The sequence below is a fragment of the Plasmodium vivax genome, chromosome 5, assembly GCF_000002415.2.
Source record: "Plasmodium vivax chromosome 5, whole genome shotgun sequence".
Taxonomy (NCBI): domain Eukaryota; phylum Apicomplexa; class Aconoidasida; order Haemosporida; family Plasmodiidae; genus Plasmodium; species Plasmodium vivax.
In genome coordinates this window covers 709,975-727,779 of record NC_009910.1, presented here as the reverse complement: position 1 = coordinate 727,779, position 17,805 = coordinate 709,975, and the positions used below count along the sequence as shown (strand labels likewise).

At 49.2% G+C, this 17,805-nt stretch overlaps 6 protein-coding genes across 6 annotated transcripts, besides 2 other annotated features; 4 read left to right on the top strand and 2 right to left on the bottom strand.

Moving 5' to 3' along the window:
- Positions 1 to 348: 348 nt before the first annotated feature.
- Positions 349 to 371: a microsatellite.
- Positions 364 to 3,534, top strand: PVX_089655 (ubiquitin carboxyl-terminal hydrolase a, putative; the record flags this gene model as incomplete). The annotated part of the gene is made up of 4 exons (XM_001614971.1): positions 364 to 458; positions 639 to 3,034; positions 3,224 to 3,311; positions 3,444 to 3,534. 4 exons carry the CDS (start codon positions 364 to 366, stop codon positions 3,532 to 3,534), a joined length of 2,670 nt encoding a protein of 889 aa, XP_001615021.1.
- Positions 3,535 to 3,765: 231 nt separating this feature from the next.
- On the bottom strand, positions 3,766 to 4,454 carry PVX_089650 (ribosomal protein l10, putative; the record flags this gene model as incomplete). The annotated part of the gene is made up of 1 exon (XM_001614970.1): positions 3,766 to 4,454. One exon carries the CDS (start codon positions 4,452 to 4,454, stop codon positions 3,933 to 3,935), a length of 522 nt encoding a protein of 173 aa, XP_001615020.1. The 3' UTR covers positions 3,766 to 3,932.
- Positions 4,455 to 5,670: 1,216 nt separating this feature from the next.
- PVX_089645 (hypothetical protein, conserved) lies at positions 5,671 to 8,242 on the top strand (the record flags this gene model as incomplete). Its single annotated transcript, XM_001614969.1, has 2 exons — positions 5,671 to 6,035; positions 6,419 to 8,242. The coding sequence occupies exon 2, from the start codon at positions 7,136 to 7,138 to the stop codon at positions 8,240 to 8,242; it is 1,107 nt and encodes a 368-aa protein (XP_001615019.1). The 5' UTR covers positions 5,671 to 6,035; positions 6,419 to 7,135.
- Positions 8,243 to 8,421: 179 nt separating this feature from the next.
- Positions 8,422 to 8,445: a microsatellite.
- A 1,140-nt stretch (positions 8,446 to 9,585) lies between these two features.
- On the top strand, positions 9,586 to 11,118 carry PVX_089640 (26S protease regulatory subunit 6B homolog, putative; the record flags this gene model as incomplete). The annotated part of the gene is made up of 2 exons (XM_001614968.1): positions 9,586 to 9,844; positions 10,030 to 11,118. Exons 1-2 carry the CDS (start codon positions 9,755 to 9,757, stop codon positions 11,116 to 11,118), a joined length of 1,179 nt encoding a protein of 392 aa, XP_001615018.1. The 5' UTR covers positions 9,586 to 9,754.
- A 706-nt stretch (positions 11,119 to 11,824) lies between these two features.
- Positions 11,825 to 13,031, bottom strand: PVX_089635 (phosphoglycerate mutase, putative; the record flags this gene model as incomplete). Its single annotated transcript, XM_001614967.1, has 1 exon — positions 11,825 to 13,031. Exon 1 carries the CDS (start codon positions 12,755 to 12,757, stop codon positions 11,825 to 11,827), a length of 933 nt encoding a protein of 310 aa, XP_001615017.1. The 5' UTR covers positions 12,758 to 13,031.
- Positions 13,032 to 15,536: 2,505 nt separating this feature from the next.
- Positions 15,537 to 17,705, top strand: PVX_089630 (hypothetical protein, conserved; the record flags this gene model as incomplete). Its single annotated transcript, XM_001614966.1, has 5 exons — positions 15,537 to 16,095; positions 16,279 to 16,601; positions 16,845 to 17,277; positions 17,376 to 17,514; positions 17,627 to 17,705. The coding sequence occupies 5 exons, from the start codon at positions 15,537 to 15,539 to the stop codon at positions 17,703 to 17,705; spliced, it is 1,533 nt and encodes a 510-aa protein (XP_001615016.1).
- Positions 17,706 to 17,805: the final 100 nt, after the last annotated feature.

Sequence of the window (17,805 nt, the reverse complement as noted above, 5' to 3'; positions counted from 1 at the left end):
TCAACTCATTCCCCTCATCCCATTCCCTTCATTTTTCCCACTTGGTACGCAAAGCTAAACGTGTGAGGAAAGAACACCTCCGCTCGGGAAGAAAAAGGAAAAACATTCCAAACATTCTGCAGTCGAAACGGATAGCCAAAAGCAGAGTGCCATCGAAACGATAGCGTTAAGGGAAGTGTGCCGCGCGAGTTGCCCTTTGCCCCAGAAAAGGAACACTCCTTCTTCTTCTTTTTCTTCTTTTTCTTCTTTTTCTTCTTTTTCTTCTTTTTCTTCTTTTTCTTCTTTTTCTTCTTTTTTTTTTTTTTTTTTTTTTTCCTTTTTTCCGCGCCCCCGGAGGATACGCCAACTGCGAGGAGAATAAGCATGGCGGACATTAAAAGCGTTGTGGCCTCCATTTCGGCGAGCATCCGCGAGCCGTCGAAGGATGACGTGATCTACTTGGACGAGTGCAGCGTGACGTAAGCCGCGCTGTGTGCATGTGTGGCGCATGTGTGGCGCATGTGTAGCGCATGCATGGAGTATGCGCGGAGTATGCGCGTGCGCAAGGGGGTGCATTTGACATCCGTTTGCCCATTTCTTTGCCCACCTCTTTGCCCATCCGTGTGACCACCTCTCTGCCCACCGCTTCCCCCCCTTAGCGGCCTCAAGGACATCTTCGACGAGGGCGTGTTCGTGGACCTGGTTTCCTTCGAGAGCTTCAGCCTCAAGTGCCTCAAGTACAACTACAGCCGCGCGCAGCAGGGCGGCGGCGAGGGCCCGGGCAGCCACGCAGGTAGCAGCCACGCAGGCAGCAGCCACGCAGGTAGCAGCCACGCAGGGAGGTTCTACCTGAATGTGAAGAAGAAAAAAAAACTGCTGGACAAGATAGAAAAAAGCGAAATAAAAAACCTGACGCTGAACGTGGAAGGAGGCTTCAAGGAAACCAGGGTGTATGAGTACCACTGCGAGTATGCCCTGTATGATGTGGAGGCCAACCTGTATATCAACCTAGACGAGGTGGAAGACGAGCGAGTAAAAAGCATTTGCCAGAGCATAATCAGTCACAAGAATGAGCTGAAGAAGGAGAGCCCCAACAAGTGGGTGAACGAAATAAAGGAGAGCAAATACGCAAAGGACCTTGTGCAGCTACCGAACATTACCATCAAAAATGAAAACCTCGAGTGTGCCGTCTGCAAAGCGAAGAAAAACATATGGCTGAACCTATCCGATGGGTACATTGGGTGCGGGAGGAAAATATTCAATTACGGAGGGGGCTGCCTCAACAATGAAGAAGGAGCAGCATTAAAGCATTTCTACGACAGTGGAAAGAAGTACCCCCTGGTTGTTAAACTAGGAACCATCACCAAGGAGGGAGAAGCAGATGTGTTCTCCTACGCAGATGATGAAAATGATAGTGTAATAGATCCCTACATAGATGTGCATCTGAAGAACCTAGGAATTAACATAACCAGTTTGAACAAAACGGAAGTTACAACCTTGGAGAAAGAAATAAAAGAAAATCAAAATATAAATTTTTCGTCTATACTGGATAGGGATACACAGCTGGTATGTAAAGAGGGAAAGGTTGGGTTCCTCAATTTAGGAAATACATGCTACATGAATTGCGCCTTGCAAGTGTTCCTCTCCATCAAAGAGGTCAGCTACAGGTATATAGGCAACCAATTCGACTTCCTCCTAACCCTAAACCCTAAAACGAAGACGCACCATGATTTGTTCATTCAGTATGCCAAACTGTGCTGCATGATTTATAAAGGAGATTACATTAGCAAGAAAAAAAATTATATAAAAAAATTTAAAGAAGAATGTCAGGAGAGAAATGTGGAAGTAACCTACGACAGCGATGTGGACGAAGAGGACTGTGTGAGCATCAACCCGTCAATGTTTCGAACGTGTTTAAATCAAAAGGGGAACCCCTTCTGCAACAACAACCAGCAGGACATCTTCGAGTTTTTAACTTACCTCCTGAATGAGCTGATTGAAAATGAAAATGTCATTTTTCAGAGGCTGCTAAACGGGAGCAACTCCAATAAGAGGAAAATCGACCAGCTGGAGAGCGTCGAGCAGGGGGGGGCGCCCGAAAAGGAGGACAAATTTAAGAAGAGCAACAATGGAAGCGGAGGTAGCGGCGGAGTTAGCGACGGGGAGGAGCAGCAGAAAAGTGAGAAATCCATTTTCAACCTCTTCACCTTCGAAATGGACCAAACCATTGTGAGCGATGAGTATAACCTGAGCAAGAGCTCCTTCCACAACAACATCCTCTCCCTGGACATCCCCCTTGATAGTGCCCTTTTGAAAAGTTTAGAAGCAGAGAGTTCACCTGCGTCCCCCCCGCAAGTGACGCTGCTAGACTGTCTCAACCATTTTATAAAAAAGGATCACATTGAGGAGTACTACAGTGAGGAGAAAAAAAGGAAAATCTTGGCTCAAAAGGATATCAAATTTAAGAGCTTCCCTCCGTACCTCTTTATTCACATTAAAAGATTCTACGCAGATGAGAATTGGAGCGCTAAGAAGATAAACATCCCCGTGCAGACAGATGAATACATCAATTTGGAGTTCATGCGATCGGAGAAGAGTACCCCTGGGGGGGATAACTCCAGTGGGTATGCGGAAGGACAAGGGAAGAACTCCACTGGTGCTTCCCATTCCGGGAAAAGCAACGAAGAGCACATCATGCAACAGCATAAGGATCTCTTGGACTCCCTGCTAGACCTCGGGTTTGAAAAGGAAAAAGTGTTGGAGGCCATCAAAAAGGTCAAAGTGAAAAATGTGAACAACTGCATTTCGTACATCTACGGGGAAGACTCGGTGGAGCTGGACCTTCAAGAAATCAGCCAGGGGACGGACGTCAATTCGGAAAACTTAAATTCCATCGTCAGCATGGGCGTCAACAAAAACGTGGCCATGGCCTCCCTCCTCATAAACAAAAACGACTTGCAGAAGTCGATTGACTACATCTTTTCCAATCTGGACGCCCTCACGGAGAGCAAGTGCGCCGCGATCGTCAACCGGAACAAGTGCGAGGACGGCTTGGGTAGGCCATCTGAGAAGCGGTCGAGCAGCGGCCGAGCAGCGGCCGAGCAGCGGTTCGATAAGGGGTCCCCCTTTGAGCGACCCACACCTGCGAGCATTCCACACGCGTAATCATTCCACACCTCAGCCTTCCCCCCCTGACCATCTGCACCACCCCCCTGACCATTTGCACCGCCCCTCCTCCCCGCAGCCAACTACGAACTCGTCGCGTCCATCGTGCACATGGGAAGCAACGCCAACTCGGGCCACTACATCTGCTACATAAAGGACGGTTCTCAGTAGGGCCCCGCGCTGAGAGGAGTCAGCTGAACGTGGAGCGGAAGATAATTTATTATGTAAATGTATATACATATATATACATATATGTATATTTTTTTTTTTTTTTTTTTTTTTTTTTTTGTTTTCCCCAGGTGGTACGTATACAACGACAACAAGATTGGCCTGTGCGACGCGAACAAGGGCAAGGACACGGCGTACATCCACTTGTACAAGAGGATCTGAGCGGATTTTTTTTGGCGGAATTTCCCTCGCGCGCGGCGTTCAAGATGGCCACATGGGTGTCCACGCCCATCCGTATGCCGCCACCACCTGTGCGTCTCTGCCACCTGTGCGTCTCTGCCACCTGTGCGTCTCTGCCACCCGTCCGCCTCCATCCTCCGCCTTCCCCCCCACCGTGTGCACAACCGTACGCGCTGTATATGTAGAAGGGCAGCAAAGCTGCGGGCACCCCGTTGATTGTGTTCGTGTCCCACGCCAGAAGTTGTAGTCCATGAGTGAAGGTCTTCCACAGCGCGGAAAAAGGCACGCAGGGTGAAGCGCACCGTTGTGTAGCGAATTTGCATGGCAGCTTCGTATAGCGGCTTTGTGTGGCGGCTCCGCACGGCCGCTTCGCACGGCAGTCACTGCCCCTCGCGCGCGCCCCTCTGCGCGTGCAAATAAATGCCGCGCGCGATGGACGCGGGGACCTGCATGATGGAGCGCGGGATGTCCCCAATCAGCCGGACGAGCTTGCTCACCACTTGCCCAAAGTAAAATCCGTGTGTTCTTAAATTAACCAAATTTTCCGTTTCACTTTTGCTCAAAATCGTATTCTCATAAACAGACACCTTTATAAAATTGTTCATTTTGTATTCCTTGTACATAGAACTGAATGCCTTATTTCCATACAGAGTAAAGGCTATGTAATTCTCATTCATAATAAACATATAAGTGTTGCTCTCCTTGAGGTGGGGCACGATGGCTTCAAAAGGAGTGTTCTCCACAGCTAGCTTCATTAAAGTGTTCTTTACCATATGAACACGTACATGTGGTCTGGGCAGATTTATCAACAAATCCATCCTCATGTTTGGAGTTAACTTGAAACTGTTTAACTGTATTAGCAGTTTTGTTACTTTTAAAATTCTTTTTATTTTTCTTATCATTTCGTTTTTCCCCTCTCTGGTATTTCGGTACCCACTACACTTTCTGCTGTTTATCCGAATGGACCTCCCCTTTTTTTTCTCCCCTATATTTGCGTTGCTTAGAAAGTGGGGGTACCAATCGACATGCCGCCTCCCTCTTCTCCATCTTCTTCCCCCCCCTCCTGCGCTTCCTCCCCACTTTGCTATTCCCCGTGGGGGGGGAGCGGTCAACTCAAGCGGCACCTTTGCTGCACCGGGGGTGTAAATCCCCCTGGAGTGTTTCCCTCCACAGGGGTTAAGCAGACATACCGTTAAAAGCAAACACAACAGCGGTGCGAGGGATAAACGTCTGCCGCCCGCCTCTTTCAAGAACATTATCCTGGGTGATTGTAGGTGTGTACCTGCGGGGGAGGGGGGCGATACAGGGGTACACACCTTCCCCTGCAAATGGTAACTCCCCTCTTTATATATATTTACACGTATGTAGCCCTCCTTTTATCCGCTTAATGAAGAGTGGCCTCTATCGTCTCCCACGCAGACATTCACATTTTGCATCGCGCCTGGGGGGCGGCTTATTTGGGGAAAAAAAAAGAAAAAAGAGAAAAAAAAGAAAAAAGAGAAAAAAAAGAAAAAACTTAATCAGGAGGGTTGGGCACGTAGATCACCACACAGATAAACCACCCATGCACCACCTGTGCGGTTGTCCCCCCCTCTGCGCTTTCACAAATGAGGCGTTTCAATTTGCGTGCCCCTTCTTAGCGTCGTCGAATGGCGCACCTACGCCCAGACGCGATCACATGAAGAGATATAATTTTAAGCTGTTCCTTCTATCTAGCACAACGTATATAAGCAAAGACGGGGAAAACATTCCACCGTTATGCCACAGGGGGTGAGTTCTCTCCGCGCTGCTCCAATTCTGTTCCTATAAAGGGGAGCATAACTCCTGCGCATGGAGAAGCTTAGAAGTTAATTTTCGCGATTTGTTCTGTTTCCCCCTTTTTTTTCATACATTACTACACCTAGTGAGGGGTTCCACCCGGGGGAATCTTCACCAGAAAGCAGCGACGTGTAAATGTGCCCATGCACTCATTGTGAGGGAGTGTGTCGTGATGCAGTGCGGTGCGGACAGGTACGCACATTTGAGGCATGCCAAAGGGAAGCAAAAAAAAAAAAAAAAAAAAAAATATAAAATACACCGCTTTGCAGACTGCCGCAGAAGCGAAACAACAACGACAGCAACGAAAAAAAGGACTGGCTAGGCAGTTGTGGCAGCCCTTGGGGTAACCAGTTGACGGGCCATTCAGTCAACCGGTTAACCAGGAAGCAAACTAGCTAGTCAAGCTGCACATTTGTTAAAGCAAAAAGGTGGCAGCTACTGCCCAATTTGTATCATTCCCCCTAAATGTGTATTCTCTCAATCCGTGTGCAGAAAAATAGGGAAAAAAAATCACAAAAAAACTAACAAAAAAATTCACAAAAAAATGCCCATAAAAATGGCGTTCACACGAACAGGGGAGAAACCGCAAAATGAACGTAAATTCTCAGCGGCCAAGAAAAGAAAACAGCCAAAATGAACAGCCAGTTGGTAAATTCATTTTAAAGGTAACATATTCGCCTGAACAGGTCATGCAGTTTTGCGCATTTTCGCGCAGTCACGCGCAGCCGTGCGTGTTTATGCGTACTTTGCGTACTTTTGCGTAACTTTGCATAGTTTTGCATACCTTTGCATAGTTTTGCGTACCTTTGCATAGTTTTGCGTACCTTTGCATACCTTTGCATAGTTTTGCGTACCTTTGCATAGTTTTGCGTACCTTTGCATACCTTTGCATAGTTTTGCGTACCTTTGCATACCTTTGCATAGTTTTGCGTACCTTTGCATACTTCTGCATACCTTTGCATACCTTTGCGTACTTTCGCGCACTTATGCGTACTTTTGCCCCTTTACTGCGTTTACGTATTTTTTTTTTTTTTTTTTCGCAAAACAGGAACATTCAGGCGAAAAGGTGCGTATTTGTACGCGACAACACACAGGTGCATATCACATTACGCATACTGCTTTTCTTACAAGGGAAATTTTTCAGGTAAAAAAGTTGGAAAAAGGAAAAAAGAAAAAAAAAAAAATACCACCACAGAGTTGTCACATAACTGTATTCTATTTTTTTTAAAATTGTGCCACGCTGTTGCATGCATTTATATAGCAGTTGAACTAAACAAATTGACATTTTCCACCTCAAAATTTTTGAGCATCTGGTGATCATTTTACATTCCGTTCGTACGTTTGTGCGCATGCGTGAATGAGTTTAATGTTACCCAAGCGGTATTCCCCTTCGACGAGCATTTTTTTTTTTCTCACCCCGGGGGAGTAGTTCACACGAGAAAGGAGTTAAAATTTGGAACAAAGGGGGAAAAAAAAAAAAAAAAACACACAAGTGTAGGAGCATACTGCATCTACACGCTACATACGCGTAGCACACGTCGAGCACCTCGCGCCGCGAACACCGTCGTTTCCCACAATTTTTTTACCACACCTGGGGGGAGCTCAATTTTGAGTGAAAAATTAGCGAAAAGATGCCAAAGAGGGGGAAAAAATAAAGCAGCACGGCAAAATAGCAGACACAATAGCAGACGCAATAGCAGACGCAATAGCAGACGCAATAGCAGACGAAATTGCAGACGCTGTAGCGGGCGAAGCTGAGGGCAAAATGCAAACGATTGAGGCTATGGGCACAGTGGGGGGAATGGACCCCCTGGGGGCTCCGGGACCCGTGGGGACGGCAGAAACGCCGCAAGAGGAGGAGGAAATGAAAGAAGAGGGTCAAATTTTAAAAAGCGATACAGAAGAAAGTGACGACGGCCAAGTGGAAGTGAAAGAGATCTACAACAAAAGCAATTTTATCAACGGGAAGGGTGCCAGGCTGGTTCGAATAGTATCCGAATTTGTGGGAGTCCAAGACGCACTACGAGATGAAGGAATATTTTTCACAGTGGTCGTTTTTGGCTCCTCCAGATCGTTAAGTAATGAAAAATACCAATCAAGAAAAAAAAAATTGGAAAAAAAACTCTCCAAATTGAATGACCTAATAACAAAGAGCATACCATTAACAGCTATGGAGGTGGCCGAATATGAAAGGGTAAAAAAAGACTTAGAAAAATTACACAAATTAAAATGGACCACAGATTATTACGTAAAAATATATGAGCTTTCCAAACGGCTGACTTTATTTTTTGGGACGGAGGAAGGGCAAAAGGCAGTGAATAACATTTCGACCCATTTGCCAAAGGTACATAGCTTTTTGCCAAATAAGAAAGGGGAGAAAAATCCAAACAATTTCACCGTTGCGATTTGTACTGGGGGGGGTCCTGGTTTTATGGAGGCAGCAAATAAAGGGAGCAGAGAAGCCAATGGGAGATCCCTAGGCTTTATGGTTTCTCTGCCATTTGAAAAAGGAGCCAATCAATATGTAGATCAGAATTTATCTTTCAAATTTCATTATTTTTTTACTAGAAAATTTTGGCTAGTTTATTTATCCCTAGCTTTTATAATCCTCCCAGGGGGGTTCGGAACTTTAGATGAGCTGATGGAGATCCTCACCCTGAAGCAGTGTAAGAAGTTTAAGAGGAATGTGCCCATCATTCTTTTTGGAAAAGACTTTTGGTCTAGCATTCTCAATTTTAAGAAGCTAGCTGACTATGGGCTTATTTCTCAAGAGGATCTAGATTCCATTTTCCTTACGGACTGCATTGAGGAGGCATACAACTACGTCATCAACCATTTGAAGAGCGGCTCTTGTGTGGCCGACATGGCGTGATAATGCGGGAGGGGAGATCACCCTCCATCGCTCCACTTCCTCGCAAGAGGATCTTATTCACCCTCTCCGTTGTGTGGAAGCAACACACTGGGTTTTTCTCCCTCAGGGGGGGCTACATCAGGTCGCGCGGGGAAATACATGTGTATGGGGGGGGGGGGGGGGAGCAGGACCACCAAAAAAAAAAAAATAAATAATAATAAAATAACGTATTAATGTATTAACGTATTAACGTGTTAACGTATTAATGTATTGATTTTTTTTTTTTTTTTTTTAATATGCATTTTATGATTCACTCCCCATCGTGTAAGAAGAAAAGAAGAAAAGAAAACTCCACAATGCGTTCCCTCCTCCTTTTCACGTTTCCCTAAAAACTTTTTTTAAAATTCGTTAATCAGATTTGCTCCGAAAGGGTAAGTGATCGCCAGTGGCGAGGAAACAATTCTGCGCTTCCGCGTGGGTGTTAGTCCTGATGACAAAACTGGGGGGCGGGGGGAGCAGCACCGCCTCGGGCAGTTCCGCCTGTCCTTTCGCGTGTGCCACGGTGAAAGTTGCAGGAAGGTAGCGGGAAAGTTGCCGGAAAGTTGCAGAAACGTAGCAACCTCGCGAATGCGTCACAAGTGTAGGCATACATATATGTGCATATATATGCGCACTCTGCGGTAGCACCAGGCAACTGCGTTCGCGCGTACTCTCCGTAAGCGGATGTGCCGTCGGTCGGGTGAAGCGGCAAATGGCCGAACTGCAAAAATGAAGCGGCGAATGGCCGGACTGCAAAACTGGTGAGGTGTAAACAGAAAGGTCCTCCTCTTCTTTTTCATTTTTTCCCCTTGCTGGTGAAATTTCGCGCGGCCGAGAACGGTTGGCCCCTGGCGCGTTTTTGTATGCACAGAGTGTACATGAGATGGGCGAGTGCGGCGGGGGCGCGGGGATTTGTTTCGCTCTTGGCGCTTCTCACTTGGCACGTGTCATATTGTTCTTTGCACTTGGCACTCCTCACTTCGCCGCTTTCCCCTTCACCGCTTCCCCCCTTTGCCGCTTCCCCCTTTGCCGCTTCCCCCTTTGCCGCTTCCCCCTTTGCCGCTTCCCCCTTTGCCGCTTTATTCCTTCCCTTTTCCCGCCAGCCAAACGGAACGCGCCGCGAACGGGGCACACATTGCCACGCCTTTGCTGAATTGTTAACGTTTAGTTCGCTTTTAATTCGCTGTTAATTCTCTTTTGGTTTTTTTTTTTTCTCTCTTTTTCACCATTTCGATTTGACGCCCTTCTGGGGAACTCTTCAGAAGGACTGCCACAGGAGAACAAAAAAAAAAAAAGAAGAAGCAGGCTTTGGCGAAGCGGCCGTTGACGAAGCAGCCGTTGACGAAGCAGCCGTTGACGAAGCACCCTTTGGCGAAGCACCCCTTTGCTGCGTTGCTGCGGCTCCCCCCCCGGAAAGGATGTCCCGAAAGAAGCGCTCGACCAAGTAGCCAAGAGAAACGCAAACGGTTAAAAAAAAAAAAAAAAAAGAGAAGAATGGATAACATTAGCAAGTACCTGAAGGAGGAGGACTACTACATTAAGTTGAAAATTTTGAAGAAGCAGATTGACGTGCTGAACATACAGGTGGGTGCAAGCGCCCACTGGGCGAACGCCCCTCGAGGGGGGTGTCCCTACCCGGCGGTCTGCACCGTTGGGGGTGCGCGTGAAACATCCGCAATCCGCGCCGCTCCCCATAGTTGCTTTACCACAGCATATCTGCTTCGTCATTGCATATCTGCTTCATCATCCCGTCCACGCTCCCCCCCCAGGAGGAGTACATCAAGGAGGAGCACAAAAACCTGAAGAGGGAGCTGATCCGGTCGAAGAACGAAATAAAGCGCATACAGAGCGTGCCGCTGATCATCGGGCAGTTCCTGGACATCATTGACAGCAACTACGGGATCGTGAGTAGCACGGCGGGCTCAAACTACTACGTGAGGATTCTTTCCACTCTGAATAAGGAGGACTTGAAGCCATCAGTTAGCGTGGCGTTGCATAGACACAGCCATTCGATCGTTAATATCCTGCCGTCCGAATCGGACAGCAGCATACAGCTCCTACAAGTGAGTGAGAGACCAAATGTAAAGTACACAGATTTGGGAGGACTAGATACGCAGAAGCAGGAAATGAGAGAAGCCGTAGAATTGCCTCTAAAAAGCCCAGAATTATATGAAAAAATTGGGATTGAACCCCCCATGGGGATTTTAATATATGGCCCCCCAGGTACTGGGAAGACGATGCTTGTTAAGGCGGTAGCGAATGAGACACAAGTTACCTTCATTGGGGTTGTGGGTTCCGAATTTGTGCAGAAATATTTAGGAGAAGGTCCCAGAATGGTTAGAGATGTATTCAGACTAGCCAGAGAAAACTCCCCGTCTATTATTTTTATAGATGAAGTAGATGCAATAGCGACGAAGAGATTTGATGCACAAACAGGGGCAGACAGAGAGGTGCAGAGAATCCTCCTAGAATTATTAAATCAAATGGATGGCTTTGATAAATCTACCAATGTGAAAGTCATCATGGCAACTAACAGGGCAGATACCTTAGATCCTGCTCTGTTGAGACCAGGGAGATTAGACAGAAAAATTGAGTTTCCTCTCCCCGATAGGAAACAAAAGAGACTCATTTTCCAAACCATCATTAGCAAGATGAATGTCAGCAGCGATGTTAACATTGAGAACTTCGTGGTGCGCACCGATAAGATAAGCGCCGCCGACATTGCCGCCATTGCGCAGGAGGCCGGCATGCAGGCCATTCGCAAGAACAGGTACATCATCACGGCCAACGACTTCGAGCAGGGCTACCGCACCCATGTGAGGAAGCAGCTCCGCGATTACGAGTTTTACAACGTATAGGAGAAGGGCGGCCATTTGGAGAGGCGGCCATTTGGAGAGGCGGCCATTTGGAGAGGCGGCCACTTCGACCCCACTTGGACCACTTCGACCCCACTTGGACCACTTCGACCCCACTTGGACCACTTCGACCCCACTTGGACCACTTCGACCCCACTTGGACCACTTCGACCCCACTTGGCCGCCCACTCAAGCCTCTTTTTTTTGCGCGTCTTCCCGCACGGAGGTGCCACCTCCCTCCAAACTAACTGCCATTGTAAATCTATTTCATTTTCACGGGGAAGTTTGCTTTTGCGTGGAATGCACGTGGGCACGCCCGCCTAGCGGTGTTTTCTTCTTCGATCAGTTGCGCCCAGCACATGGGGAAGGGGCACAAAAAAAGGGAGCCCCTTCCGTGGGGTGTGAACATGGGGGGCAGGAAGCGCTTGTCCCGCGTGCTACCTCCGGTGCCGCTTCTGCTGACACGTCCGTGCTACCTTCGGTGCCGCTTCCGCTGACATGTCCGTGCTACCTCCGGTGCCGCTTCTGCTGACACGTCCGTGCTACCTTCGGTGCCGCTTCCGCTGACATGTCCGTGCTACCTCCGGTGCCGCTTCTGCTGACACGTCCGTGCTACCTTCGGTGCCGCTTCCGCTGACATGTCCGTGCTACCTTCGGTACCACCTCCGGTGCCACCTCCGCCGCTTCGCTCCGCCGCTACCGCGCCGCCTCAAAAGTAGGTGACGCTGTCGAAGGGGAGGTGCGCAACGGAGCCGAACTCGCGGAGGACGACGGAGCCCTCGTCGTCCAAAACGAGCCAAGTAATCCCGCAGTTGTAGCTGGAGAAGCGCAGCCAAGCAAACAAAGGAAGCTGCAGAGCCCTACACAGGAAATACCGAATGACATTCCCATGGCAAATTACCAACTGGTACTCATCTTCCTCCCCAGGCGGCTGGTAAAAGTAACTCTCATACGCTTTATTAATTCTTTTACTGTCTACACGGATTCTATTGCTATCAAATTTGGAGCTCCTAGGAATCGGGTCAGGCATATAAGGAGTACCTTCATTCAAGTTAGGGTCATTAACCAATTTAGCGTTCGGAAAATATTTGCTAATAATTTCTGCCGTTTCTTTTGCTCTAATTAAATCGGAATGATATATTACACTAATTTTTTTTTCATTTAAAATTTCCTTTAGCTTTTTCCCCGTCAGTTCTGCTTGCTTGCAACCCTCCTTGGTCAGCTTCTTTGCACTTTCATCACTTTTGTTTTTCCTTACATACTGCCCATGTCTCACAAGGATTATATTTTTTGCTACGTGTTTTTTTTCTCTCTTCCCTTCCTTTTTCTCTTTCAACTTAGTCTCAATGACTTTCATATGCGGATTGTACGAGTAATCATATTTATGATTCCATCTGTAGAGCACATAATTTTCGTAGGCATAGGTCAGGGCGACTGAGAGCGCGACGGATGTGACTGCTGTGCAGAGGATGTACTTGGCCTTTCCCTCCTTTGTGTGTTTCCCCTTTTCTGCGCTCGCGCCTTCGCTGAAGGTTCGCCTCGCCTGCAGATTCGCCTGCAGATTCGTCTGCAGATTAGCCCGCAGGCTCTTCCCGAGGCTCTTCCCGAGGTTTAGTTTGCTCACCAGGTTGTAGCCCCGCATCGTGGCTCAGCGGGGGGGCCGCAAAAGGAGAAGCAGCAAAAGGAGAAGCCGCTACTGGGGGGGGCTGACTTGTGTGCGCTTGCTGGCAGGGATGCTTCTTCCCAGCAGTGCTGCTTCTTACTGGAAGTGCCTTCTGTTAGTTGCGCGGGGCGCTCGTCGGGAGGTGGTCAGCAGATGGTCACAAGATGGTCACAAGATGGTCAGGTGAGTGTGCTCGTTTGTTCGTTTCTTCACCTTTTCGCTCCTTCGTTCGTTTTTCACTTCTTCACTCCTTCGTTCGCTCCTTCGCACGCGCGCTTTTCCCTGCCAAGTGCGGTGCCGTGCTGTGCCGTGCCTGCGGGGCGCTTGAAAAATTGCTCCTGTAAATGAGTTTGCGACACCTCCGCTAGGGCACCGCGCGCGGGGAGCGGCGCACACCAGTGGCAGAGGGGTGGCGGCACGCTCAAGGGCCTCCCCCTTAGTGTAGCGTTTGGTGTTACCACTGCAGCGACGTTTGCTGCGACCATTGCAGTGACGTTTGCAGTGACAGAGCGGGGCGCCGCCTCTCCCAACGCGGATCTCACTTTACGCAAAAATTACACCACAGGGGCAACGCCCATAAGAGGGAAACGCCACTCGGTGGGGAGTGGCCAGTCAGTTGTTAACGCAAAGGGGCGAACGGGAAAGTTGGAAAAAAAAAAAAAAAAAAAAAAAAAAAAAAAAACTACTATGTATATGGGTGTCGCAGTAGTGTGCGCTGTGCCACCTTTGGGTGTGTAGGGGGAGGAAGAGGAAGGGGTTGCGTCCTTTCTAAAAGGAGCAAATTCAATTGTTGTTCGCCAAAGGGGAGGGGATACGCCTCCCCCTGTGACGGTTCTCTGCCCTTACGGGGCTCAGTCGTCTTCCCCCCGCACAGCGCCTTCTCTCCGCTCAACCGCCCTCCCCCTGCCCTGCACCCTCCAGGACGTTCTTCAAATCCATTTTAAAGGCACTCATAACCACTTGGTTGAAAATGTGCGTAGGTTTGTCATACGAGCAGTTGCCCTCGAGCAGGCTGTAGGAGTTTAGCGTGCCCGTGGAGTTAAAGACAAAATTGGGGCTCTTCTTTAAATGGAAAACCATGTTGACGTCCGGGTCTGCGTAGTAGTTTCTGAAGTAGCCATCCTTGTGAAACACGAAGGGGGTGTGGTGCACGCTCCGCACGCTCTTGGTGAACTTCCGGATCTGCGGTGAAGCGGTGAAGCGGCGAAGCGGCGGTGTATCATGTGAAGCGGTGTATCCTGCGCTTCGCTTCACTTAGCTTCGCTGCGCTGCGGCGCGCCGCGCGGGGCCCACCTGGTCGTCCACTATCTTGTTGGTGTATTTGTGAATGAGGAAGTGGAAAAAGGGGATGTACGTGCGGTGGCCCGTTTCCCAATATATATTGTTCTGTTGCAAAAAGTAGGGGTGCCCCTCCGTGTCCCCGGATTTGAGGGAGTTGCCAATGAGCTCATCGATTTCTGCCTTCCCCAGGGCCCGCACCTGTCCGTCGTTCCCCGCCATGGTTGGTTCGCGTCGTAGAGAAGCTGCTCGTGGTGGGGAGGCCGTATGCTTCTTCCGCCAACGTTACCGCTAAGCTGCGCTATGTAACCGATCACCGCTAAATCGCTCACCTGTGCAATCGCGTCAAGGTGGGATCCCCCTGTAGATATGCCGACAGGGTGGAAAAGAGCAGCTCGCGAAAGGGAACTCAACTCTGCTCTACCAAGTGGGAAAGAAAAAAAAAACAAAAAAATAGGGGTTCACTTAAACTGTTATTTTCTTTATTTTCTTTCTTTTCTTTTTTTTCTATATTTTCTTTTTTTTTTCTTTTTTTTTTTTTTTTTTCCAAAGTGTGCCTGTAAGGCCTCCCCTTTTTTGCGAACTCCGAATAGGCAATGTGCCGCCTTCCAAATTGACCGCATTTATTGCCCCCCTTAATATTGCCCATTCTGCTGGGCCTTCCCCCAAAGCGCTTCACACTTGGGTTTTCCCTTTCCGACCAGCACAGAGCACCCATGGCAATGCGCACGTACACACGGGGGTGTATACATGACGCCTCAGAGTTGTCCTCCTTTTTTTTTTTTCCTCCCCCAATTAGATTAGCAGCATTTTTCCAGCCACTAAAAGAGGGAGAAGTGTTTTTTTTTTGAAGCCAAATTTAAGTTGATTTAGGAAGGCTTTTCTCCTCCCCCCCTGATGCGATGAACTCCTTTGTGCCACCTCTTGGGAGTTGGGCGGAGTCCCTTTTTTCGCCCTCCCCGGATTGTCTTGCCCCGCAGTTTAGATGCACCACTCGGGGTGGTCATGGCAAAACCGAGCAGAACCGGGCGGAATGAACCCCGAAGCCTCGGCGGGAGGAGCACACCCGGAAGGGAAGCCCCCCTGAAATGAACACACCCAGGGGAGGAGCAAAACAGATTGTCAACTCGCAGCCGCTTGACCTGCACACAGTTGAGAGCAGATTGAAGGGAAAACCTTTTTAGCGATCTTATTTCGTTTATTATTTATTTTATTTATTTTCTTATATTATTATTATTTTTTTTTTTTTTTTTTTTTTTCTTTTTTTTCCAAAGGGGCTTCCCCAGAGGGTGCTGAGAACAACCCTTGAGTTACCCCCCCCGGAAGGACCGCTTCACCTTCGCCCATCTTTTCCCAAATTTTGTCTCTCCGCTTCACCTCCGCCCATCTTTTCCCACATTTTGTCTCTCCCCCTTTGACGCAGCCCCTCCCCCCCCCAATGGCAGAAAAAAAAATAGACGACTCTCCTTTTCTGCAGAAAATGGAAAACTTCGAAATATCGGATGGGAAGAATAAGAGGGGCTCCAGGGGGGAAGTGAAGAATGTGTATAGGAGTCTGGACAACGAATTTAACTTTGAGGAGGAGGTGGCCCCGGAGGGGGAGCAGCCAGCTGCGAATCAGTCAGCCGCTAACCAGCCAGCTGCGAATCAGCCAGCCGCTAACCAGCCAGCCGCTAACACCACTGCTAACCAAACCTGCAAGGGCGACGCAAACATACGGACGATTAAAATCGACCGGAAGAACCTGAAGAAGTTGTTTAGCAGCCAGTTTTTCACGCAGACGCTGACGGACGACTCAAGCAGCAATTCGCTGAGCGAGTTAAAAATGAACAAGCGGTATGCCATTGGGGAATTCCTGAAGGCTCTCTTTGTCTTCATTTTGTTCTGCACCACTTCCTATTTTGCCTTTTTTTACATTTTCAAGAATTATTTTGGCAACAGCCACCTGTGCGGCCACCTGGACTTGTTCAACTATAAGTACGAGAGCCAGGTCCGCTTCCTCCCCAGTGTCAGCGGCGCCAGGCATTACGTCTTCACGGGTGGGTTGAGGAGTGGCGAGTGAAGCGGCGGCGAAGAGGAGCGGAGTAGCGACGCGGAGTAGCAACGCGGGTGCGCATCGTAGGGGCCCTTTACTTGGTTGTCCCACCACACCGCTTCGCCACACCACACCGCTTCAGCATACAATTTGCTTCACCGCTTCGCCGCTTTCCTTCCCCTCTTAGGGAAATTCCCCTTCGACGTCTTAACGCACAAGGTGCGGAAGGAGGCCCTGAGGAACAGCATGAACGAGGAGCTGGAGAGGCACAACCAGGAAAACGCAGGGAAGGACCCCCTCGAGAAAATAAAGGACCTAGACGACCACCCCATGCAGATCCTCTCCTTTGCAAAGCACAACAATAAGATGAAGTGCGAGAGGAACATACTGGACTTGTACCGACCCTTTTACCTCAAGACGACCGACGCGGACATCCGGCAGAAGGACTTCATCCTCAGCGAAGTTAACTACTCCTTTGTTACCAACCCGTATAGCGTCCCCGAGGCCAGGGTGAGTCACACAGAGGAGAGTTAACAGGGAGCCACATAGGGGAGAGTTGAGTTAACAGGGAGCCACATAGGGGAGAGTTGAGTTAACAGGGAGCCACATGGGGGAGAGTTGAGTTAACAGGGAGCCACATGGGGGAGAGTTGAGTTAGCACGGCGCCGCCTAGTGGGAGGAGAGCTACCTTACCACACTGTGGCTTCACTTTCGCGGAGCAGCTTACCCCTCACCCATCACTCCCCTACGCAGCTCTACGCAGAAGTCGCCTCCTTCATGAAGAAGAGCGAAGCGAAGAACAAAATTTGCTACATGACTTCCTATTTGAATTCTTTGGAAGGAGATAAGCGGGCGGACGCGGTAAGGCAGGAGCCAGACGCGGGGAGGAAAGAGGCAGATGTGGGGAGGAAAGAAGCCGATGCGGGGAGGATCCTCAGCGAGGGAAGCGCCCCTACGCCAAACCCAGAGCAGACGAAGGAGGACACCCCAGCCAGTGAGGTCACCACCAAAGCATCGGAAATCATCTCGGCCGCGTTCAAAGGAGCAAAGAAATACTTTAAGGGAACCCCCACTGGGGAGGAACAGCCACCGCAGAGGAAGGCCAGCGACTGGGGGGTGGGCGCCTACTTCAGCGGTATGTTCCAAACACCCAAGAGGAGGATCGTCTATCTCTACGATTATTACGGTAGGGTTTCCTCCCTATGGTCAGGCATTTTTTTCTCTTTCTCTCTCTTTTGTTTTCTTTTCTCATCTTCCCCTTCCTCTTCACTTCCCCCCCTCCAGACAACAACTTCGTGGACCTGCTGGTGGCCATCCACAACATGCAGTACGGGAACAGCTTCAGCGACTTGAGGGCCTACTGGGAGGACTTGAAGCGGCGCTTCCGGGTGGTCAGCCCGGAGGAGATTTACCTCCTCGAGTGGTAAGCGCGCGGGAGAGGGTTAGCCAGTTCATTCGTTAAGTGCTCACCCGTCCGCGGCTCTCCACTCACCGCTCTCCACTCACCGCTCTCCACTCACCGCCTCCCCCCACAGGTACTGCCTCGGCGTGAACTACAATTTAATTGAAAATAACAGTCAGTACAAGTTAAACTGCGTTGATCTTTTAAAGTAGAAAAAAAAAAAACGAAGCAGAGAAGGGAGCGGCAGCGTAATACTGCCGACGAAGCTGCTCGGTAAAACTGCCCATGAAAGTGCCGCTAATACTGCCCACA